Source organism: Pygoscelis adeliae, unplaced genomic scaffold (genome assembly GCF_000699105.1).
Source record: "Pygoscelis adeliae isolate BGI_AS28 unplaced genomic scaffold, ASM69910v1 Scaffold10, whole genome shotgun sequence".
Taxonomy (NCBI): Eukaryota; Metazoa; Chordata; class Aves; order Sphenisciformes; family Spheniscidae; genus Pygoscelis; species Pygoscelis adeliae.
The window spans coordinates 2,901,861-2,927,836 of record NW_008824053.1 but is presented as its reverse complement, the minus strand read 5'-3'; the positions used below and the strand labels follow the sequence as shown (position 1 = coordinate 2,927,836).

Here is a 25,976-nt window from a genome sequence, read left to right as displayed (position 1 = left end):
TGGGGAGCTTTTTCTGGTCAGGAATATGATGTGAATAAGAATGTGCTACTGGAGGATGAGCTATGGCATTTCTATCATAATTTAATTTGTCAAATATAGTTTACAGTATTTTATAATAGTAATCAATAGGACAACATGTCTAAAAACTGCGAGGGCTAGGGTTGCAGGATCTCGCCCAGCATGTCTTTAATAATACATAATTCCTTAAATGTGCAGCTAAATCACTGAAATATATGAGCTTAATTTGGAACCTTTTACTCTTCGAAAATTCATATCCCTTTTTTAATAACTGGCTACAGCATTTGCAGAATAGACCAGATTTTTCTGGTTTGTTTCCTTGGCTCTTGAATGCGCTGGATGGGATGGAGTCCCCGAGACGGATGTGAACAACCTCTAAAACCCAGGGACGTGTCCTTTGTGGCTCTCTCCCCTGCCTGTTTACACCTCGCCTTACGCTGATGACTTAAAGACAATCCTGCAGGAGACCTAACTGTGGCCGTTTCTCTGAGTTCCTGCAACACACAGATTTATCGCTGACTGTCAGAGTTAGAAAGTATTCACATTCATTCGGGGACGCATTTCCTGACACTGTTAACGGACTTGACAGAGCAAGAGTTGGGGAGAGAGCGGGTAGCGAGGAGGAGACCCGCGTAATATCACCCGTTATTCCTTCTTCGGTAAACAAATTGTAGTCTTGATTATAATCTTGATGTGCAAAGAATGCCTTTACTCCTCCAAAGATTACTTTATAGCTACTTGGGAATACCGGATGTCCTGTGACTACTGAATATCCTAGGAAAAGCTCTAATTTTGCTGCTGCATTTAAGATGTACGTGTGCTTAGCTACTTAAATTAGGTCTCCTGGCATTATCCTGTATTTAAAAGGAGCCACGCTACCAGATGTGATGCCTTCAGGATAGTAAGGTAGTCTGGTCTGACCATGCAGCAACAAAAGACCTGGAGAAGCCGGCCAGCTGAGTCGCAGGTGACACGCCGCCTCTCACCCTCAGGGTTCATGGTAGGTAGGGTACAAAATAAGAAGTACATGGTAACAGCCTGGGAGAAGATAGCTGTTTTTCCTTGCGTCTGCTAACTGAGAACATAAAGTGTTTCCTGGAGACGATCTGATTTTGATGGTTTTTTTCCTGCCCCGCTCAAGGGCATGCTGCCTGTCAGCCAGCTCCTCAGAACAGGTACAGGCGGTACACGCAGAGACTCTCCAAACTTTGCCCCTAACATTCACAAAACAGCTTGTTCTTCCTGTGAGCCCTCTACAGCTCACGTAAGATGAGAAACTACCAGAAGAGCAAGAGCTTTAAAGAAGTTTCAGGCAAATATTTTCTAAGCAGTACAACTAGCTGTTCCTGTTTTCATCTGAGTGTGAAAAATCCACAACCATGAAGAGAAAAATTAACGTATGAAGAGAAAGCTATTAGTGGAGACACTGGGCTTGAGCCTGCCAAGGGATCTCATCAAGCAAGCCCAACGTGTCAGCAAGACAGTGTTGGTGGAGCGAGGATACGGACTGAAATGACACTTCAAAACGTTAGAGTGACACAGGGAGTACATATGTGTGCACGCAAGTGTGTGCCTGTGGGGAAGGGATGCAAAAGGAAGACAAGTCAACGGCAGACAAAGAGGTGCCAGAGAGGGGCAAAGAGCATGCTACATTCTGCACTGTAGGCAATTAATGGAATAATGTACACATGAATTAACTCATTAATGATGCCTGGAGTGAATCTTAGAGATCATGAAACACCACCTGACAAGCCTCTACAAGAAAAATCTGTTTGTAAATGAAAAAAGAAACCCACCACAAACAAACGCAAGTTGGCTTCAACATTTATTTATCATTCGGTGCACAATTCACAAATCAGGAAACAAAAGTCAGGGAATATTTTTAATCAGAGCTTTTGCTGATCACAATATAGGGTATAAGAAATTGAATTGATAGATCATTTATTATTATTATGAAACTAAGGGCTTTATATTCTGAAGCGGAGTAAAGCAGACAGCAATACGTTCATATTAGAACGTTCCTACTGCGAATGAAAAATGGATTGAAACTGAGATATTGTTTAGCAAGACAGACAAATCTATATTTCTTTTTGGTTGTGAAACTATTATAACCGTACATAACCAATAAGTATGAAGAATTGGCACTGGGGGAAATCACCTTGCCAGCCTGCCCTATGTGTCTGTGTTTGGCAAACGCAGTCTGCAGGGCGTGTATTCCATTTGCACGTAATCAGATCTCTGACCTGTAACGTGTACATTCTGGAACATTAATTGGCACAATTAAAAAGTTATTTAGAGGATGAGCTTGGAGCAAAAAAATGTTGTCACATCTCAGAATCCTGAAATGCAACCTGGACTTCATAATAAGCCGGTTTAACCGTTTTTAGAGAGATGTTATGAGTGTTCACGGGGGGGGGAAGTAACGGTCACGCTACCTGCAACACACAAATCTGAAGAGTCCAGCATGTGTCAGCGCACAGCAAATTTATTCTATAAAGTGACTAGTGTGAGAAAGAATTAGAAAGGATTATAACAATACGCTACCATATGCTGTAGTAGTTGAAAGTGATTAATCCAGTTCTTAAATCCTATTTTAAACTCCCTTTCATTTCTTCCCATAGAAAAATAGAAGCCACATCACTTTGTTTGAATGCCGTGTAGTTAATTACATCTTCTAAGAAACTCTTTTAAAACTAAATGTAATGTTTAATTACAAAATGCCTCCTTGAAAACAGTTAGCTTGTACATTGATTTGTAGTTCATTAAAAATGCTTTCTTAATTATATTTACAGCCAGAAAATACGTAGAGATTAAAGAGTCTGTAGAGGAATTTTGAAATTGCGGCATGAAGTGTAAAGAGAAAGTTACGCTTCAAAATAGCGGACAACTGACAGCCACGACTGACTAATTGCTGCCTTTCGGTAATTTCAAAACTTAATTGTTGTACAAATAATAATTGGAAAACACAGTGTTCATTGTAACGGCTATCAATATTACATTTTTTTATAAGAGAAGATTTTCAAGGACTAATTAGAAAGCAAATCAATTGCATCAAACAAGTGTAAAGTTCACGTTAGCTGTCGGACTGATCACCTCAACACGCGGGGTTCACGGCTAAGGGCAGCCCGCGCTTTGGTTCGTAGGGTGTTGTCCTGGAAACCATGCGGATGCAGTCGATAACAGGGCAGACGCTGAGACACAGGGTGCAGCCTGTACAGCTGTCAGTAACCGTGGGCAGGTGGGTTTTGGGATCAAACTGGATAGCCTGCGAACAGGAATAAACATTATTGATGTCACTCGTGGAAAAGGTCAAAATTGCTCCCATTTTAGTGCCTGCATTTCCTGCGCTACAGCACTTGGAGACATCTTGGTGTGATTCTGCACTGCAGCTATAGCAACTGTTCAACTGGCAGGGAACAAAACAACCCCCCCTCCCGACACTTGGAGATTAGAAATACGGGCCAAATTATACCTCGGCGAAAGCTCGCGGGTCACAAGGGCTGGTTACAAAAGGAGGAGTTTGGCCCGTGACGTTTAAACTCCCAGAGGGATAGTTCTCCTTCACGTGAAGGAAATATTTCGACAGACAGCAATTTGCCAGGGTTATTGGTTCGGAGGAGACACCAGACCATGCCTGTACAGCTTCAGCACAACGCTGGCCACAGTGCGTTCTTTTGACTTTTATTTTCAGCACAGCAGAAACAATCTAATTTAATAAATAGCAGAGACAAACACAGCATGCTGTGCCTCCTATGATTATTTTCCTTTGCAAACCTTCGAAAGGGATATCTGGGTTTTGGGCAGGCAGAGCTTGCTTTAGTCCTCACGTTTCCATGCAGTGAATCCTCATTACCAATTAGGGCGATAAGTGTATTTGAATGTGAAATAACGGTTGCAGTCTGAATGAAATAAGCTCCTGGTATAATGGAAATGGCAATTAAAAGCAAAAACAAAAGCATCACACAACCGCAAAAGCTTCAATTTCTAAGAAGCAAGCCTAGAAAAGTAAAAAATAAAAAAGAGGAAAACCCACTGAATATCTACTTTGAAGAGTTGTAGGAAGGAAGAATCAGGCCTGAAAGCTGCACTCTTGCTTCTCCGCAAACAAGCGGCAAATCTCCCTAACGACCGTCAGCAACTGGGGGAGACCGGGAGGAGACGGGAGGTACGAGGTGGTGCTGCAGGTTGGCTCCAAAGGCAGATTTGCGGCATTTGGGGTTTCGCTACCAGGAAAGCACAGACGTTGCTGTAGCAACCAGCGAGGGCATGAAGTAGGTACTAACCGCCCTGACTCTCCAAGTTTTAGTTTAGCTTGAGCACAAAGAGGGCTTTGGTTTGTGAGTATTTAAGACGGACTCCTTCCTCGCTCCCTGACAACAATGCACATCTCGAAAGGGACTTCAAAGAGGGAGAGGAAGGCAGGACTACAGTGCTAACTTTAAATTACCGAAGGCTTTTCTGCTGGAGTCAACACAAGGTGATAGCTCTGTAGAACAGCATGGATATTTTTGAAACAAAGAGAAGCATAAAGCAGATGCTATTTTGAAGGGGTGTGTGTGTGTTGATTTCTTTGCAATTGAGAATTTCTTTGCAATTCTTTGCAATTTCTTTTCAATTTCCCTAATTAATTAAGGAAAACACTTTTTTTTTCTGCTTAGAAAACCTCCTGGAGTTTTAAACTTCAGTTCTTTTGGTGCTTTTTTTTTTTTTTCCAGTTATAGAAAAGAAAGTTTTACTAAATATAAACACAGTCTTTTGCTCTCCAAGGGCTATATCCTCCCCTTCACTGGGAAATCTGATGGAAGGAGAAGAGGTGAAAATTGCCGTGTCAAGAAGAAATTCAGACAATTAAAAGGCTACTGTAGCAATCCAATCTGGTATAAATGCAGCATTCATTTTCTCATATCAGTGGCAAAGACTTGCCTACCTTTGCTCTGACACACTTGTTTTAATTGCAGGAGTTGATTTTAAATGGGAAGACTTCTTTCTTTGTATGTAGGTAAATGCATCAGACCTACTAATGGTTAGACTGAATTAAGGACAAACAAAAGGTCATAGTGTTCAGAGGAGACTTGGTGCTCAGTTAAAGTATTTGTTTCTGACAAACTATTCTCAGACTGGGATGAATGGAAGAATTAACGTAGAAATTATTGCTTACTGCATATTGGATTCCATGGAGGTTATGCTAGACCGTATTTTGGTTTTCTAAAAGAACATGAGTTCTCCTGTACTGCCCTTTTTACTGCAGACCAGTCCATCAGCTCCAGCGGACGTGGCAAGGAACGGCACGTAGAAATGCTGATACATTTCCTACAACTTCTATTACTGTACTGGGCAGAAATCAGAGAAATACTTTGCTGCAAACAGGAGCCCCAGCTCAAAATTGTGCTATTTTCTGGTCACAGTGATTTCTGCAAACTTCAACCTGCTGCTCTAAACCCTGGCAGCGATCCTGGAGAAAGGATTTGTACCTCAATCAAGATCAAAACAAAAACCCACCTGCCTGAAACCTGACTTAGTTCAAGTCCAGTTACGCTGATGGAACAAGGACTAGGTTTCTTAAAAAGCATTTGGCAATAAGAACGGCTCTTGTCTCCCCGCACCGCCTTGGCGGGAAGGGATGCATTCTTCCCTTTCTCCCTCCCTCGTGTACTTGAAAACCATCAAAGAACCACAGTTGCTGCCATCCGACTTGGGTCTCCTTCGTTAAAAAGAATCCCACTTGCAGTTAGGGAGAGACTGGGAGAGTGACCTAGAGCGAGCCAGCGAGGTGTGGTACGCTCTGCACAGCCCTCCAGAAGAAGCCATGCTGGGCGGTGTTCTCACCGCCGCGCCAACAGCTCAGGCAGGGCTTGCGCGGCACAGCCTGGGAGCACGCTGGGGTTCGAATCCGGTATTTTAGACATCTGTTTTTACCACCTGCTCATTAACAGAAGGTGGATTCTTTCTTCCCAGCAGCAGAAAGATAACTCATCGTGCCTTTCGGCTAATTACAGCTGTGCTCTTACCTGGTAGCCAGAATCATTACAGGTCATGTAACATTTGCCACAGTTGATACACATTTCCTCGTCAATCAGAGCCACAACTTGCTCTGTGTTGCAGAGCTCACCATATGTTCCAATATACTGCAGTGCTTTTCCAATTACATCCTAGGGGGAAAAAAAAAAAGTTATGGACTCATTTAGAAGATACCTAAGCAGTTTCTATAGCTGCGCAGGAGCACTCTCTAGTACTTTAATATGGAAGATTTGGCCATGCATTGTGATGATGTTTAGGGTTTTTCTTATAAATTTCCAAGTCGCTGACCTTCGTACCTCCTGTAAAATACAAAGAATGTAGGCACATTCTGAATGTAGGCAGCACTAGAAGTATATATTTGGATACAAACACGTTCTACAAATAGGTTACACATTTAGTACTTGATTTTGAATGTGCTGTTCTTTTGCCATTATTGTGTGAAACTTCAAGGAACAAAGTGGAGCACAAAATGGGAGCGACATGCTACAAACAATCAGATCATCCTTGGTCATTTCTCATTAGCACAGATTTAAGAACTCACAGCGAGAAAAGAAAGGGGCACAATCAAATAAACTGACAGAGAGAACAATAACTGCTTTTCTCTCTTCAGTGAGATGCGCGAATGACATGATCATCAGTTTATTGCAAATATTGTACAGAAGTAAGCTGTGGGTCTAATCCTGCAAGTCTTGATTCAGTTCTGTTAACTTCACAGGGAGGAATCTGTGGCATCAACCTTGCACATCTTTACTTGCAAAAGTAAAGGGGCATGGCAGGACAGCATAGGGGTACATACCACAAGGGGAAGACACGCCCTCTAAAAGAAGTTGTTGGGCACCTACCTGATGCAAACCATTTCCACTGTACATCAAGGGAAACCGCACAGTTCAGTGGCAGTTCAGCTTCGTGGAGTCAATGGTAGAGATGGGAACAAGTCCCAGGTCCTTTGGACTACAGCTATCCCTCAGTTAAATTAGTTTAACTTGTGGAAGTATAGCAGAGATGATGAACATGACTGCATTTTAAAAGATTCATTCTGTGGCACTGTATCGGTTGCCTGGATATTTTGCGAGTTTACTAAGCATGCTTCCACAACGGTTCCCATGTTGCAAAACAAGCTCGATTTTTATGTGCAAGATTCTACATTGAGAATATAAAGCTGGGCTCAGTAAATGAAGGTTATGTGATGCAACAGTACATTTTACTTTTGCTTTAAAAAGGGGTATAACTGTTAAGTATTAGAGAAATCTGACTGAGTGATAGGAGAGCAGAACTGGCTTCAAAGTCATTCTACTGTAATAAACCAAGAAGTCATTATGATTTTGATTATGGAATTTGATCCAAGTCAATTGAAAAATGCTCAAGATCAAGCCAAATACGAGACACAGACATGTCTGCCCGGAATTATAAGCTTCAAAGTGTTTATCTTTGGTCTTGCATCGCCAAGAAACATGATAAGGATTTCTTTTGGTATTCTGTTTCTCAATATTTTTTGAAGAAGCAATACTTACCTTATTCCTATCAGTCAAAAAAAAATTTCTGAAATTATTAGCAACCATTTTAAGTGTGTAGTAGTATGCTATATTTAACCTGCATAATTTATAATCGCATACAATGCTCTACATATTGTTTTCAATTGTCATTGCAGAAGAACCGGATTACAGTAACTTAAATTTTCATTGCATATCTTATTTTGGGCAGCCTTACTTTCAAATGAACTAAGCATCCCTAATTATTCCTATGCCACATCAGAGCAATAGGGTAATATGGCTTTATCAATGTTAGCTCTAAAGGAAAGCTCTGCTACATTAATTAAATGCAAAAATGGGTCCAACCTTGTCTTCCTGAGTCTGCTGAGAACTTGCAACAGCAGCTCTACTTCCTGAATGAATGACACCCGTTCATCTCAGTGAAGTTTTAACTTGGAGGCCTACCTGGCCTTCAGCACTTAAATTGCAGTAGTATCTTTATGCAATGAGACAAATTTCTTTGTTCGCTGGATGCAGTGGTAGGATCTATGAAGTTGCTCTTAATGACTGTTGAGGTAGGAAATTCAACCACATCCTAAGCCCAGGAAGAAGGTCAGGGGAATTGTACCATTCTCTCGTTCCAAAAACACTCAAATGTCTTCTCTCTGCCAACCCCCTAGGTTGCTGACATGTGAAATACCTTGGTTGCATTCATTCAACGCTAAAAGCCTTCCAGTTCTTCTCAGCAACATGTAGAGAACATTAATGCTCTTCCAGCATAAAACAGCTATGGCACATTGCTAAAGGCAGCGTGATGACTGTGGACAGATGACTGTAAGTGAGCAAGTTATCACAGCTTAGTGAGTTAGCACTCATCAATAGAGGTGTGCAAGCTGATTATGTGCATGGTCCAAATTCACTGCAAATTTGAAGTAAAGTCTGTTTGCTTAAACCACTGTAAAAGGTCAATTACTATGAAAGCGTTTCAGCTAATACTTTTTACTTTGGTATTGCAAAGGACTAGACTTGAACACACAGCCCTTTACTGTGCCTCCACTGATGAGCTACAGTAACTAACTCAATCAAATGTGATCTCTCAGGAACTGCTCACGCCCCTGTATTTTCATTTCCATGTCTTAGAAAAGTTCATGGATTTACTGGGAATTGCTCAGCAGTTTTCAGGTTGCTACAGTTCTCAGGTTTCTGCAGTTCTGCTGGGGTTAGGGTTAGGGTTCGGGTTCGGGTTCGGGTTAGGGAGCTCCAGCTTGTTTCAAGTCTCATGTATCGTGCCTGCTAGAGGTTTCAAACTACACGTGTCTGTGTGTGATCTACTGCCCCCAGCAATACTAAGTATCCTGTAAGCCTCTCTTTTGTGTATATAGCCCCCAAACATTCCACTGTATGTCACAAATGCACGTGTCGTCTGCAAGTACTGGTCTGTGTACTGAAGAACTTGAAGAGGTGATGTAAAACCTGTACGACATACAGTGAATTAGCTTTCCACTGCCTGCTCATGTTGTAAAAGTACCAACGTGGGGAGATTCGTGATGGCGAAGGGCTTTTTAATCTGACAAAAGCAGCCGTTCAAACAGCATAGGTAATTAACAATTTTCTCAGGGAGGTTCTGGATTCACATTTGTATTCTTTAAATATCGTTTGGATGATAACAAAGCCCACAAAGCTCAAGCAGGCTGCAGAGATGGACTACTCAAATAATCATGGGATGGAGGGCCTTGCTTACGAGAGAAGACAAAAAGAGCCTAACAAGATGTTTAGCCTAGGAGGATGAAGGCAGAGCAGGAATATGATGTCTCTCTCTCTATACATCAGGGAGGGAAAAGAGCTATTTAAGTTAAATGACAATGTTGGCACAAGAACACATGATTATAAGCCAGCCATGAATAAATTTAAAGCTGGAAATTAGAAGAGGCTTTTTAAATGGGAAAGGAGTGAGGTGGTTAATGGCCTTCCAGAGAAGCAGCTGGGGGACAGGAGGGAGACAGTCCAAGGTTTAGGATAGCATTAGATGATAGCTCAGAAAATGGTTGCTTAGAAGAACATGGTCAAAATAGATTTTTCCAGCTACAAACTCGCAAAGGGAGTAACAAAAACAATGCATATGGCATTGTTTCTGAATTTGTAACCAAGTCTCACTTGTCACAGCTCACAAAATACACTTCTGGGGACTTAGAATCCCAAATAGGGAGGATGACGGCATTTTAGAGGCCTGAAAGTGATTTCAAAAGACTGTCTCAATGATGTACTGCTCATTTACACTCCTGGGTGTTGTCTTTTAATCACTTCTTTCTCTCAAGCAAAAACTGTGTCTTTATTCATTTGCAAAGTTTCAAGACTTTATGGACTAAAAAAGCAATGGTACTTAAAAGATGTTTTGCAGGTGCACTCTTTTACAGCGTCTCAAGCTATCTCAGAGCTTCTTGTTTCCATCAAATCATAAACGTCTGGAACAAAATAAACAGTGCAGCAAGAAATAATCAGCTTTCACTGTTTAAAGTGCAGTTTCACTCCAAAAAGCAACTGTTTAAAATGGCACTATGGGATTCCACACTTGGTATATCTCAATGGCCTCCGGATCAAATTTGCACTGTTTACAGTGTAATGTTTTTTTTGCCAACTGCCAGACCTGCAAACAGAAGCCAGGTTCTGAAAGTCAAGCTGTGTTCTCTCTCACTTATGCATTACCAGCAGCAATAAAAGAAAGAAAAAAATAAGCTGGAAGTTAAATTTGGTCCTAAGTTACACCTTTGCAATCTCAGGGACCTAGAGTGCTTCCTTTTGATTACTGCTGTGCTTTCCCCCTCTTCTCAACAAAACTGTACTGAACGAACTGGGAGAGGAATTTAGTCCTGCAACTGGAACTGGCAGGGAATTCAGTTGCTATGGAGAGAATCAGAGCGGAATCCATTAGTTTTATGTTACTAATGAGTACAGAAAAAAAATTCATTTTGTCACTAAGCGAGGCAGATGTGGTTTTGAGTATACACAAGGAGCAGATCTGTTCAGTAGGATATTATTTTTACAATGCTATTTTTATTACTATAGCTGCATTTTTAATGTTAACATATCAAACATTTTATGGTGATTAGCTTTTCATTAGCCATCATATCAGTAAACCTGTATTTGTAAATACAAGTCATGGTGCAGGTATGGCTCCTTGTAGACCTGCTGTGTCCATCTTCGTGCAGACCACGCTGGAAAAGACCACACTGTGCTCCAGAGGTGATGAACATCACAGGCCTCTCATTAGACGGTTAGAAAGCCATGCACAGTGCAGGTACTGCATCTCTTATAGCAAGTTCAAAGGGAACACACGTGCTTGTCCTCTTATTGCGCTTGTTGAGTCACCATAAAACACTTTGCGTGTCACACCGTGTTCAGGAGAAAGGTTCACTGACTAGGAACTTTGTGCACTTGAAGCTGACAGCAACAGCAGGTAAGGAAAGCAGGGTAATCTTTAGATTACCAGAAGTAGAGATCTGCCTGTTGTGAATAGCAGTCTGTCCTGAGGACAGGCCTCAACCTCAGTCTCCACATCTCCGAGGGATCACTGACCATGATACAAACGCTGAAGTTGATTCACCACCAAGTAATATAAAAAACTCCTAACAAAGCATCTGGCGTTTATATAGGAAAGTTGTGCGCTTGATCCCAAGTACTCTATCTGTTCATTATTATTTATGGGGTGTTTGGGCAGTTCTCAGGATTCAATAGGTTGTGAAAGACCAAGGGGCTGTGGAGAAGTGCCCTCACTAGGATACAGAGAGAGCACGGAAAGGGGATGAAACATTGCAAAGAAAGTAAATGACTCTCTGTTCCAGTGTTTATCTCCATTAGGGAGATACTTGCCTTCCCCCTGTTCTTTTTCGGTAATAAAGGTGAGGTACTGTCAGAGAGAGAGATGAAAAGAAGAAATGTTAGGAAAAAAAATTACGCATTAAAGAAGAAAAAGTCACCAGAATCTGAGGGTACACAACTAAGGTCAATTTACAGTAAAGTGCCTAACAAAAATATGTAATCTCATTAAAACTAACTTTACATTGGAAGATTACAGATGCTTTGCCGGTAGTTAAAAAGGTTATTAAATGTGCTCTGGGATTTAGGGACCTCTACGCCTTGTTTCAGCGAAGCAAGTAAAACAGTTGCAGTACTAGCTAAAGAGAGGCTTACAAAATAACTCAAATGAACCTTTACTACATAATTCAATATGGCTTCTGTAATGAAAATTATGCCTCATGAATCTATCACAATTCTCTATGAAGGCTGTGAGGCAATAAATAAAAGAAAATAAACTGGTAAATTTTATGTTTCAATAGGCCTCTGACACAGGCCTCTGACACAACAGAGTTCTGAAATTAAGTAGCCATGAAGTGGGATTGCAGGTTGGCTACACAAAAAATAAAGAGCTGGAATACAGTGATCGATGTTCAGAAAAGGCAAAATATTAACAGAGCAAAGTGTCTCAATTTTCTGGTTTAGATATGAGGCTGTTTAATATACTTGTGCGTGTTTCAGGAAAAGATTTGAACCAGAAGGCTATAGAGTTGATACAGATTTTAGTTTAAATTAAAGAAAACCCAAGGTATTGGGTATTTTATAAAACTAGATGAACAGGTACTCTCACGGTGAAAAAAGGCAGTCTGACAAACAGCGTATTAAAATGAGTAACTTTCACTACACTTGCCAACAGATGCATTCTAGAGAAAAGAAAGCTGCAAGAGAAAACTTCTGCTTGATGTGCTGTCCTGACAAGACACAAGCAAACTAGCAAGATGTTAAGATAGAAAATAGCACCGTAATTACTGTAAGGCTGTTGTTATATTAATCAGCCATGATCTGGAATACACAGTCATTCCAGTTTTACATACAGCAGCACGGTGTCCTTCCTCTTACGGGCTGCTCGTGCAACGGCAGCCTTGCCGAGGGATCTAGATAGGTTGGAGCGTTGGGCAGCGATTAATGGGATGAAATTTAACAAGTCCAAATGCCGATTCTGCACCTAGGACGGAGTAACGCCGGGCACAAGTATAAATTGGGAGAGGAGTGGCTGGAGGGCAGCCCTGCAGAAAGGGATCCGGGGGTGCTGGTCGACAGCAGGCTCAATGGGAGTTAGCGGTGTGCCCTGGCAGCCGAGAGGGCAAACCGCATCCTGGGGTGCATCAAACAGCCAGTCAAGAGAGGTGATTATCCCGCTGTATTCAGCATTGGTGCGGCCGCACCTTGAGCACTGTGTGCAGTTCGGGGCCCCACAGTTTAAGAAGGATGTTAAGGTTCTCAAATGCATCCAGAGGAGGGCAACAGAGCTGGTGAAAGGCCTGGAAGGAATGTCCTCTGAGGAGCAGCTAATGAGTCTGGGTTTGTCTGGTTTGGAGAAAAGGAGGCTGAGGGGCGACCTCATGGCTCTCTACAGCTTCCTGAGGAGGGGAAGTGGAGAGGGAGGTGCTGATCTCTTCTCCCTGGTATCCAGTGATAGGACGCGTGGGAATGGCTCAAAGCTGCACCAGGGGAGGTTCAGACTTGACATTAGGAAGCATTCCTTTACCAAGAGGGTGGTCAAACACTGGAACAGGCTTCCTAGAGAGGCGGTCGATGCCCCAAGCCTGTCAGTGTTTAAGAGGCATTTGGACAATGCCCTTAATAACACGCTTTAACTTTGGGTCAGCCCTGAATTGTTCAGGCAGTTGGATTAGATATTCTATTGTAGGTCCTTCTCAACTATTCTATTCTATTCTATTCTATTCTATTCTATTCTATTCTTTTCTTTTCTATTCTATTTTTCTATTCTATTTCAGAACCACTTGAGACAGTCCTTCTACAGTCAGAGTGGGGAGGGAAAGGGGAGGTTTGGACTCTAGGATTTCTCCCCATATTTGAAGACTAACTTAAATTTGCTTAAACTGTCACATGTAATGAGAATATTCTCTGAGGTACTGTGACAGAGGACGGATCATTGTGGGCTACTGCAGGAGAGATTATTGCTGTGATTCATGTTGGAGCAAATACTTGGGAGAAGCAGACTTAGAGTCCCATAAATTATGGGAGACACATGCATAGTTCCACCTGAAATATGCAACAGCTCCGCGTTTATGATGAAGATCACAATATGGTCTTTTCCAGGCAGGCAAGCACAAGCTAAAACTACTCATGTTGAACCACCCAGACACATGCCAGGAAGGATCCAAATGGTACACCGTTATGGCATAATAGTGCTGTGCCTAGATCAATATACCTCCCTCTCAAGAGGATTTTATAGATTAAGTGCAGCACTGGACTAAAAGTGGTTAGATGCCTCCCAAGGTGCTGGCTTCCAGCTGGATGCTTACGGTATCAGCGTAAAAAGACTTGCACGTATGTATGCGCGAAAGACCGTGTCAACATATCTGTACACACAAGGGTGAAAAACAGTTCAAGCACAAGGAATTTAAGCTTGAGGATCTCTATGGATATTTTTCCAACGGGTGGAACAACATGTCATGGTCTGGCTAAGCTGACAAACAGAGCTATGCCAGAGTGTTTAAACTACCAAAGAGGGCAATCTCTACAGCACGACTTGTAGAGTAAAAAAGGAAGAAATAAAATAAGCAGATAAATGGTGACCAAATATTATGGTATAGGCCCTGAAGGACAAAGAACTAAATTATTAGGGAAGAAAACACAGGCATGTATAAGGAAAGAAATTAAAGTAATAAGGAGGTAACCTGAGGTAGGCAAATACATGTGTGGGAGCTGCACAAAAATGCAACTGAAAAGAAAAGATCCAGGGCACGTATCCACATACGGCAGAAATTCTGATATTATATAGACAAGTGAGAAAAGAAGAAACAGCCCTTCTGAATATCGAAGTATGCAGTTTCAATTAATATTGAAAAATAGAGAAAATAAAGAGAAAAGCCATGGGAAAAGCCATCCAAAAATTAAATTAGATTCTGGATAATGACAGAGGGTTTTTAAAACTATGAAAAAAGGCATTTTGGCAGCATGTGGAATTTAAACAAATGTTGGAATTTACATATCACCAACCCAACAGCCGATTAGACAGATGAGGGAGTTCTGGGCAGGCATCAGGAAATTTGCAGCAACCCTCCAAAAATACAACCGGACAAAGCAGGGGTCATAGCTCTTTCGAGGACAGCTATCTCTCAGGTCCGACCAGCTTTCAAGCAGACCTCCTCACTGTTCCAGAGAACTAGAGTTAGGCTGGGACTAGCTAAAAGAGCTGACAGTTTCCACCCCCTGATATCCTAGTCTGAACTAACAGTACGTATTCTCTCTGTCTAGAGGGTCAGCCTCAGCCAAGACAGAACCGCTTGGAGACGGCCTGGGATTTGTAATTCTAAGTGTGAATACTTCTTGGACAGTTACAAATAAATCACTCACGTCTGAGCTCCTCTGCCTCTCTCCGTGGAGAATTCCTGAGCAGGGAAGGGTATCAGATAAGTCACCTTTTTTCATTAAGCTTCACTCAGCTTCCTTAATGAATAGTCTGAATCTTCCTGGCAGATTTTCTCCACAATATAATAATAAATGGATCTATTAATAACAAACTTTACTAAAAACCTCCCTTTGTAGTGGCAAGTTCCCTACTTCAAGCAAAACCCAGGTATTTTCCTATTTCTTAGTGGGCATCTCTCATTGCTGTTTTTCTCATTATGGTTAAAACAGTCCCTTCTAAAGAGATGGTCAGACTGAAAGACTGTCACGAATCAGCTTTGGTGGTTCCTACCTTCTTCTAATTGCTTCAGTCTTTTTCAGACTCGGTTAAATGAAGGTGTGAGAAAGACGCTAACCTGATTTCTCTGGCTGAGAAGCTCCTCACAGACACCACACAAAAGCATTCAACGTCTTCATAAACACAAGTTTTTGTCTTGGGGAATTCATTTTCCTCCTCCCTGCAGTAGGGCTTCTTTTCTTCGTTTTAATCTATCTCCTACTACTTGGTTCTTTTTTGCTTTTGTACTTGGAGTTAGGCTTGATAAATTATTGACCTCAACTTTTTATTTATGTTTTTTTGAAGTCTTTATGTCTGTTTTTCCCTCTTGCTAAACTTTTTCCTTCATTCAGTTTATTTGCTTTTGGATGGTATCAGTTTTTTGGTTTTCTGCTGTTTTCAGAAGCAAGTTATCTCATTGAAAATGCAGTTATTGGCTGTTGCTTCTTCTTTCTCTTTTTTCCTACATCAATCCTCTCCCTGCAAAGAGAACAGAACCATAAAACCTCTGAGGTCAACTAGGCTTTGAAAATGCTCATCATAGTGGGGAAAAAAAGAGTAGAGTGCTGTTCTTTGGAACTTTTTGCATCCATAAAGAAGGGAACCTCAGCACAAGAGGAGGGGAGCGATTTTCAAGTGACATAAACCAAAATAAGCAGTCCAAAAAACTGAGAGAGGTCTACAGAAGTGGCAAACTATTTAATTTAAACAGGAAGATGACTCAAAATTTCCCCTTGTCTCATTTTGCAGTTCTACCAGTTAGCTTGGAACACCGCATGTGTTGGTAAACTGCAAAATTCCCTTGGGAATTATGTGTCATTTTGAGCCACTGCTCATATTGTATTTTATGTTTGGCCTCATTTTTGCAAGAATTCTTTACAGGTCTGATCATACAGTGAAGGTTACCTATCTGTAGGTATCTGATATTCTCACATATATGAGGAAGACAGTCAACAAGCTCAACAGATACAATTTTCACACTGCTTTAGAAAAGGGCCTACATGAGAATCCTGGTTTTAAAAAAAATTTTTTTTGCCTGCTTCTTTTTCCTATTCAGACATGAAGTTTAAGTAAGGTCTAAAGTGAACACCTAGAATAATTAGCTTCTGACGTTTCATTTTATTGACATTTATTGGCTACCTAAGGGAAGGGAAAAGCTCCAGTGTATGGATTATGCAGTAGATGGGGTCACAGGTTTTATTTTCACCTTGACATTTACTCATCGTAGACGGTGGATCAGCTACTTAGACAAACATTCTCCAGCTTTAAAAGTTCAGTCTGAAAACCTATGACACAGCTTTCGTATGTACCGAACACCAACCTTTTCCATTGATCCTACATAAGAGATTGAGGTATTTAGCACATCGCAAGTAATCAAAAGGTATGCAAAACTGAGCTCATACTGTAGCATCCAAACTGAAAGAAATTGTTAACGGTTCTACTTCGTTCTTCAAGGCATTACCCATGCCTTGTTCTACAATTACCGTTCCATTGCCTGAATATCTTCATTTTGAAAAATGACATTAGGGAAATACCTATACATGTACATCACAAATCATTTCCCATCGATTTTGGTTAAAAGCTGGAAAGTCTGCATAAATAGTTGTCTTTGATGCCCTCTAACAAGCTTAAAAGCAGTAATAACCAACTCAAACTGCTAGAAATGACTGTGCATGTCAACTGCCTGATGGCTGATCATTTCTTATGCGGAAGCATGTATTTTTGTTACCTTGATTGCTGGAATGGGCTTCTTCGGAATGAAATGCTTTTTCTCGGGAAGCACAGCAGCCATGCTCTGTTCCTTCAGTTTAACCTTGTTCTCAGCTATTATCTTTTTGCGTTGTTCCAGGTAAGGCCCAAAACTGGGTAGTTTCTGAAACAAAAATCAGGAAACGTGATTATGCTTCATGAGCGGGTGTAGCAAAAAGGTGAGTCCGATTCCAGGGGCGAGATCCTAAGTCCTTGCTGAGTGCGACTTGCTTCTTATTCAGGAAGTTGAAACTGAAATCAGTGAGACTGTACCAGAGCGAGAAGTGAATAAAAATCAAATATGAATGTCCGTCAGGATCTGACTTGAAAATATATATTGAATATTTAAATATTAATATACCACAACAGAAAAATAGCTGAATTGCAGGTCAGCATCCAACAGTCTTATATTTCCCCATTGCATACTTGCTTATATATAAAAATGTATCACGTTAAATAATTCAAATGTGTAACTTCATTTCTGTACTATGTGGGAAGGTATCATAGAACTATCAGTTTACTTGGAAGGGTTCCACCTGCGTTTAAGATTATTTGTATGGATATCTGAATATATCAATATGTATGTTTAAAGCTTACAAACATGTATTTTGCATTCTGGTAACAGAAGGCTGTCTTGACCTGTCAAAGTGAGGCTAACAAACACCAAATGAACTGAAACACAGTCTAATCTCCTAATTTACCTCTATGTCCCACTTGCAGTATTTTCTGCAACATTTAATCCTTGAACCCAATTAAGCAAACTCTAGAGAAAGATTTCACTGAATTGCAAAACTCACGTCTCACCCAGGAACATGAAAGTGCTGGTTCAGGTTTCATAAAACACCCAGCTTCCGGAAAGAAAAAGTCCCTTTCCTTACCTAGCAGAGATACGGACAACTGTAGTGTGCCACAATCACAGATTTAGGTGAATGAAAAATGGTAGAAAACATGGATTTTTTGCTTGATGCAAAAGACCATGCCCTTCCTCCCCTGAAACTAGTTCCTTATTCTGCAAAAGTATTTTACACGCCTAACTAAACCCCGGTCAGAAGCTGCTGCAGTACTGCAGAAGCTAGCAGGTAGTAACAGGGGATACAGAGCCTCAGCGGTTGCTAGCATTAATTCACACTAATAATACAACCTCAAAGAGCATATCAAACAAGATACAGTACTGCTGTGGTTATCCATTTTTTAAGAGGGAATTTCAATGTGAATTTTAAAACTGGAATTATTTAAAAATTTAGAAATTATTATTTTTTAAAATGAAGTAAATCCAGAAGAGGTTACTGCTCTTCTGCTAATCCTTAGGAGGAAAATTCCTCAGTGAGCTCTGTCAGTCACAATACCCAACCTTGGGACCTCAGGCTTCTTGTTATGACAAATAAAAGCTTTCTTGGCTGCTAGGTTTTTGGCACTCTGAGCATACAGCCAGAGGGCGATGTCCTTGAAACGCTTCCGTGCTTCCGAGACTGGGTTTGTGGCCTCAACGCATTTTTAACTTCGAGTCAGAACAAGACTTGCAGTCTCACGGTGCTCTCCGGAGGAGGTGTCTTCCTGCAGGCTGGGACCGAGCCCTGGTCTGGGACAAAGCCTCAGCCTAGGCAAATGCGAGACCAGAACTGTGGGGGGATGTTGCAGACCCCACCTGTCCCAAATCTGGATGGAGCCCGAGTTTGCCCACCGGCAAAGGGCTCTTGCTTTGTCTGCTCCATGGGAACTTTGTTCCTGAATGTCACGTTCAAAGGCTTCCTGACAGACGTCAAACAAACCTTCCTTTCTGTGCTGTTGCCACACATGATCTTGGAAAGGAAATGTTCTAGGATGTCTTAATTAAGGCTTTAAATACTGCTGCAAACAGAAGTAAGGTAGTGGCCTTACATACCAAAGTCAAATAAGACAGCAAAACCAGAATTATTTTAAACAGGATAAATGAGTAGAAGGAAGAATGTGTCTAATTTCAATCTAATCAATAGGCTCTAAAGAACACACATAGAGACTAAATTCTTTATATGGCTTTTAGAAAGCCTAAGACTTTTAGCAAAAATCTCAAAAATATAAATTTTGACAAAAAGTGTTCCTGTATGTCTGCTAGGCTGCATCAATTAGAAATACATTTTGGCTACGAATAAGTGGTAGCTGTGTCACTAAGAAACTATTTTCTCTCCGTAATTTATGCGCTGATGCCAACAACTTTGGGCTTGAGAGGGCAGGAGACCTGATGACAAAGCGTTTTTGGACACTTCCCTGTCTGGCCAGGAATTGAATTGCTGGCTTTCAGAGCTGGTAGCAAAGCTAATTTTGCTGAGGTTTTAACTGAAGTAGTAGAGAGAGGAGACAGTTGTTCGTGGCTTGACTGATTGAAGATCATCTTTGGGAAGAATAGCCAAATCTTTGCAGAAGAAATCCTTTACTTTTCTGTTCTCTTAATGTATGCCCAAACTCCTAATTTCTACAGACAGAAATACTGAGTATATTGAGATGAAATAGGTCACCTAAAGAAAAGTGTGGAAAAAGGATTCATTTTTGTGTGTAGGTGAAGAGTGAATTACAAAGGCAATTAATTGATTTTCTAAGTTGTGAGATGGAAGTATTTAGAATTTTACATCTAACGCAGCTGCTAGCTGGAATGTACAGCGGACGTTTTGAAAAGTGTGCAATGCCATCAGTACCATAATTCAGATGTTTCATAATGACATGCATGCACAGTTAAATTAAACTATATAATCTGTACCTTTTAAAAATAAATGAAATTATGATTAATCTAGAAGACTAACATCCAACCATAGTCTTTGTTGTGCATTGCTGTTTTTCCATCAAGAAATTGATTAAATGGAATTTGAAATAATTAAGGAAACACCCAGGTCTTAGTCCCGGCTTGGGCATACACGGTGAGCTTCCACTGACTTAACAGAAGGTGACTGTGTGCCCATGCAAATGGTCTGGTTATTTTGTGTTTGGAGTCTAGTAGTTTGCAAGCAGCCAAGCCAAATTTCATCAAACACCGCTGAAAACCAGCCATCTTTTCTATAACAATAAATAATACATGAAAATGTAGCCTCGGGAGCTTAGGAAGGACTTACTGATGGTTCCCCTTATGAGTAATGCACAGATATAGGGAACGCTGATGAAACTGCTTATTGTTCAGAGCTGTGGTTTCAAACATTTTGGAGTCAAAGGCCATATGAAATGGCAAACAATATTTTAATAAAGTGAGTTACTGGATGTAGCAAAAGTGGAAACATGTTGAAATAACTGCTGAAGAGATGGACATTTAAGAGAGTTTAAAATTAAATCACCTCTAATCATTGTAGGGGATATCTTCCTAAGCACATGGGGGATTTAATAGCACAATTCCCAATGAAAGCACAAGCACAGGACTTGGTGAGTTTAACTCTGTTTGCTTTTAAAATCTTTCTACAAAACGTGTTGTTTTCTTTTTAATTTCCAGATACTCCAATGTCACTAAACTCTCCATACACTGGTATCTTCGTCATATCAACATCTGCCTAGGAAAAAAACAATTAATATGAATATGTGGATCATAGCAAGTGCTTAGAAGACTGCAACAAGCAGAGTAATTAGATAATTCTTGTCTACTTATATATCTGTATCAGTGATGTCTATAGCTGCATTATTTGTATCCATCTGTCTCTATATAGCCATAATTCAATGTGTTTCTATTGGAGGGATAACATCAAGAATGGAGCCAAAATAAATATATTAAGTGGTATTATTTCATTGTTTGTAACTGCATTATCACAAAACTGGAAGCTTGAAATATTGTGCTGGAGTATTTTACAGAAAGAAAGGAAAAATCCAAATCCTTCCCCCCCCCTCTCTCCCCCCCTCCCCGCCCGACTTCCAAAAGCCGCCTTTTAACTGATGAACTGTACAAATCTCCAGCAACATTGTGATTTTTGTTTCAGTAGTTTCTCCAGGGATTCATCATTGATGAATTTGTTCTCACCAGAAAAGCTAAATCCTACTCATTTGAAGATAACAGTATCTTCCACTAAAACTGTCTCTATCCAGATATAAAAAAGCATTACCCTGCCAATAGAGAACTGACAACATAATGAATCAACAATGAAACCTTAAGCCGGGAGAGCTTTAAGGTGAATAAATCTGTTTTGATTATAATTTATTCATGGATCAATCTAAAGGTAATTGAGCATATTATGAACTAAAAAAGGTGCTTGTTCCCTAATGGTAAAAAGTAGAGAGAATCCTCCACTTCAGATTGCTGCAATTTTTATGGGCACACCAGCAAGTAGCCTAACTGCTGGAACAGGGTAGAGAACGGGGCAGTGCAATACGCCTCAGGCGACCCAGACTTTATTTCCAACTTTGAAATGGATCTGCTCCTTATTCCGCTTATGTCTCCATGATGTAGTCATGGGTTGCTTACTTGGGAGCTGTCTCCTACTAAGGGGCTGGACGGTATCTACTGTTAGAAGACCCAGATTTCAGCTGGCACAGCTAGGTATCATCATAAACCAAAAATAAGCAACAGTCTCCTACAGTACTCGAGCGGATCTGAAGTATATCGTGCTGGTATATGCTGATGAGATGGGACATCAAAAAGAACACTGGAAAATAGTAATTTTCATAAAAATGATTTTCAGGGAGCAGTGGTCACAAGGTAAAGGAAGAGCTTACATAAACAATTCTAGGGATCACTGGCTCATGGAAATTTGGGGTAGCGGTATCATTTAGCTATGAGGCAACATGTTTCGAAACCACCGTTTCCCTCGTGTATGAAGAATTTCCCATATTGAATGTAATGTCATTATCCAATTTCTTTTATACTTGAGTGTTGCCTCCAGTCTGAGGTATGAAGATGTGTATACATTCATCCTCTAAAATGCCTCTTCTGCACTTTCAACATGTAAACAATTTTAAATGACACAGTGATGGCCCTTATGAATCTGGAAATGGAACTGAAGCCAAAGTGTCTTATTTCATGTTATTTACATTTTTCAAGTGTAGATGTTTCTGCTCGCACGTAGGAAAACTAGATGAGAACAAGAATGAAGACTGAAAAATGTCCGACAAACTGAACTGCTAAAAGAGAGTTCAGATTGGTCTACTGAAATGTTCTATACTGGTTGCAGCAGAGATGCACTAAACAAAGGCCCACATACTCTGTAGCTATGCAAATGGACAGATAATTGTCACACCAAAACTTTGCCACATAGTGGCAAACAGTAGCGTGTTCTAAAACACCAGTGTGTTTCAGAAATCAAGCAAGAGGTGGCTCTGAATCTTCCTTTGCTGTGGCTTGTTTTTCTGAATAGATCTTTCTCTGAAATTACTTAACCGACAGCTTTCCTTCAGAGAAGGAGAGAAGAAAAGAGGAGACAATACAAATTCTCTAAGCGATTGGAAAGGACAAAGGTGGTCAGCTACCCTCACAGAATCACGGAGCGGTTGAGATTGGAAGGCACGTCTTGAGACCATCCAGTCCAACCCCCTGCTCAGAGCAGGCTCAGCTGCAGCAGGTTTCGCCAGTTTGTCTGTGAGGATGCTATAGAGACAGTGTTGAAAGCCCTGCTAAATCTCATTGTAGTAGGCTATCAAGTTGGTCAAGCGTGGTTTTCCCTTCATAAATCCTTGCTGACTACTCCCTTCCCGTGAAGAACAGTTGATCTGTAGTTGGTTTAGCTATCCTCCACAAATACCACTCCCTCCTGTAAACAGGCGGAAAAGGTGGGCTTCCTCCCTTTGCTGCCTTGGCAGAACTACATCTGGGAAGGTTTTTCGTTGGCTTCAGAGAACTGGGGAGACAAGCAGCTGGGCGGGTAAAAGCTAAGAGCGAAACAGCTTGAGAGGTTACACAGCCAAGTGACTGCCTCAGACACGGTTAAAGCTATGAAGATCGCAGACAAGAATGAATAGCTTTGGAGAGGGTAATAGGTGAAGCAGGACCCCTGAAAGTGGGAGCATGGTACGGAAAGGCAATCAGATAAGGGAAACATTAACATTTAAGCAAGGTAGACAGCTGCCCTCATCCAGGAGCTACAAGAATTTAAATCAGGTTTGTATGGGTCATTTTATATGCCCTCAGCACAAAGGTTTTAGTAATGTTTGACCCCCATTTGTTCATGTGGAAAACTTCTATATTTGATGTATAAAGTTTTCCAGAGAAAGCAGTTTCAATTTTAATGATTTCTTCCAGTTGCTTCTGAATCCTTCGAGTTTATTTTTTCTAAAGTCTAATGTGCTCAAAATAGCTGCATATATCTAGAACCCGTATTACATGCTGCACGGACATACGGCCTTGACCATACTTTACAGCGCGCAACAGTTTCCATTCAGGGGTCTGCCTCCACCCTTTTGCAACTTTACAACAACAACAACAACAACAACAAGATTACTAAAGTTTCCTGAAGCGGTATCTGCTTTCTTCCTTGTTCTTGGAGCATACAATGAAACATGACTCCAACATTTCCAGAGAGGAAGAAAACAGAAAGTCCCAGTACGAAAGAACAGCAACAACAACAAAATCTTGTCACAATGTCAAGATAGCTTGTGCTCCTTCTGGGAAAAAAATCCCAACCCAACAATAAAGCCAAAAGCTGAATTCTGTTCCTCTGAAGGTGGCAAATAACACACACATTCATATTCATAGATATACGGAGAGAATATTTTGCACAAGCTTTCCCCACTAGTCGGATAAACTGCTTAACTAATGAAAACTAAGTATGAATGGCAACGGAGAAAGTGAAGCTGCTAATTCTTAACTCTTTTAGACGTTCTTACTCTTTCAGGTTCAAAGCTAAATTCTCTTAAATAGCTGCTCTTCTCTGCGTCAGTCTGGCAATGCTAACGTATGGGCCCTTCCCGCGCGCTGCATGGTAAGGGCCCATAGCATGAAGGAGTCATCCAGCATGGATGGGTTCATGTCGAGCAGGGTTCACGTCAAGCCCCCCAGCAGGGAATCCTGCGAGAGTCCTCCTCACGGCATGCGGGCAGGCGACGTGCCGTGGAGAGGCCGGGATACTTCACTCTATCAGCTTCCATCTGATAGCGAGTTTCTTGGGCCAACACCAGTTGTTACAGCCCCCAGGGCTGCTGCTGTTACATTAGCAAGAAGCTGCAGAGAATTCGTCCCGTGTATTAAAGGGTTCACACATTCTCACGGCTCTGTTTCTTAGAGCTGAGACGTTACTGGCATCACCGCCTTTAATGATGTGGAAATGCCTTCAGAATAAAGGACCGAACACAACAATTCTTCAGGAAAAAAATGAACTCTGCCTTTCAGTTATTTTGATTATTTTTCTTGGAACTTTGATTTGCTCCGTAAACAGCGCTGTCTCAATAATCTGTAATTACTGCACATATACTTGTTCCTGTAACCTCTGCTCCCCACTCTGCGTGTGTATATACCATTGCATTTGGTTACTCAACTATTCTGCCCGCTCTTTAGACCATGATTATTTAAAGCGGGTGAGCTAACCCCCAGCCCTGCAGTAATTCTGAGACTAAAGGGAACATTAATGTGCGTTCTAGGAAAACATATTGCTGTGACCTCACCATGAGATATACAGTACCGTGCTTGAGCATGCAGATAAAACCATTATTTAAAATAACAATTATTTCTTCTTTCATCACTTCTGTAGCACTGCCAAAATTTTCTCTACTAGCTCAAAATCATGAACAAATTATTCTTCGTGTTCCACCTCAAATGTTTGGTTTTTAGCAGCTTATATATACCGAGTGAAGGAAAAGATTTTAGGATTATGGGCTTACTATAGTGCCGCAAAAAATTACATTCTACAAATGTACTGAAGTCATGAAATATTCATCAATAAAACAAAAAGGAGTTAATATTTGAAGCAAGCTTAGACATTTACAATCAAAAGCCAGGATGACATAGATGATAAAGAAAATGTTACCTTCTGGGGTGAAGAAAAGAAGATACTGATACACATTACTGTGCTACTTCATGAACATCTGGCAGTCTGTCACTTAATAGACAACAACATCTTCTCTAAACAGAAGAGACTTGAATTCATCAGGGATTCCTGTAGTACAGTATGTGCTTAACTGAAGTACCTGCTTTCTGTGATTTCCATAGATTACCATATTCATGACACTGTGGAGTGAAAGCATTCTTCTCACTCTCTAACCAGAACATGCAAAAGAAATTAAAACATTGGCAGGCACTTTGTCTCCAGTTTGTTGGACATGTGAGGAAAGGACTTTCCACCCATTTATGCAGATGAAATTCTGTCAGCTAAGCAGCAGCGTAACAAAGATGTCAGCGGAATGGCTATTAACAAATATCTGACAGGCAAGCAAATAGAACTGTATTCAAATGCCTTCAGGAAATGTGCATCAGTATTAGCTGAGCCTTAGTATCAGAAAAAACTTTGTGCAAACAAGATTTTGTACTTTTACTGGTACAGAAGTAAAAATACATCAGTCCAGTATTCACATTTCCATGTGTACCTATATACCACAGTGTGTATATATCCGTACATTCAGCTTCTGCGCTTATCATATCAATGTTGAAAATTACCTGACCATATGAAAAAAATGCCATTGCTAGATACTATTACCCACCTTCTCCTCCAAGCTGGCTGGTAACTGAGCTGTTCGGAACAACCCTAAAATCATCTGTTTCTTTGGATTTAACCGTCCTTTTCTGGGGGTACCTGTACTGAGGAGATTAACTCTAGCAGTACCTAATGACTGTCTGTTTTCTAGGTCCTTTCAAAGAAGTTTCAGCTAGACTGTTAAAAGGGAAAAATTAATCTTTTCTTACAACTACGAGAGAGCGTGAGTATCCTTGCTGCTATGGCTACATTAGTGGTTACCAACTGACCTGTCAATCATAGATGCTGCTTACCCAGCAAGGTGAGCGGAGCTGTATTAAGCTGAATTTGCTAATTCCGCTTGTGCTAAATGAGCTGGGTCAGGTACCAGGAGCAGCCTAGCCCTGTTTCTAGAACTGTGAAGCCCCGTGAACCTGCATTTAAACTGCCTACACG

At 40.9% G+C, this 25,976-nt stretch overlaps 1 protein-coding gene across 1 annotated transcript in view; it reads right to left on the bottom strand.

Annotated features, from left to right (window-relative positions):
* Nucleotides 1-1,861: 1,861 nt before the first annotated feature.
* DPYD (dihydropyrimidine dehydrogenase) overlaps nt 1,862-25,976 on the bottom strand; it is a 372,912-nt gene continuing 348,797 nt past the window's right edge. The window contains exons 22-24 of the mRNA XM_009333861.1: nt 16,961-17,104; nt 6,027-6,167; nt 1,862-3,283 (exon numbers count right to left, since the gene is read on the bottom strand). Coding sequence (XP_009332136.1) covers nt 3,113-3,283; nt 6,027-6,167; nt 16,961-17,104 — 456 coding nt within the window. The 3' untranslated portion in view covers nt 1,862-3,112. The remainder of the gene's footprint in view (nt 3,284-6,026; nt 6,168-16,960; nt 17,105-25,976) is intronic.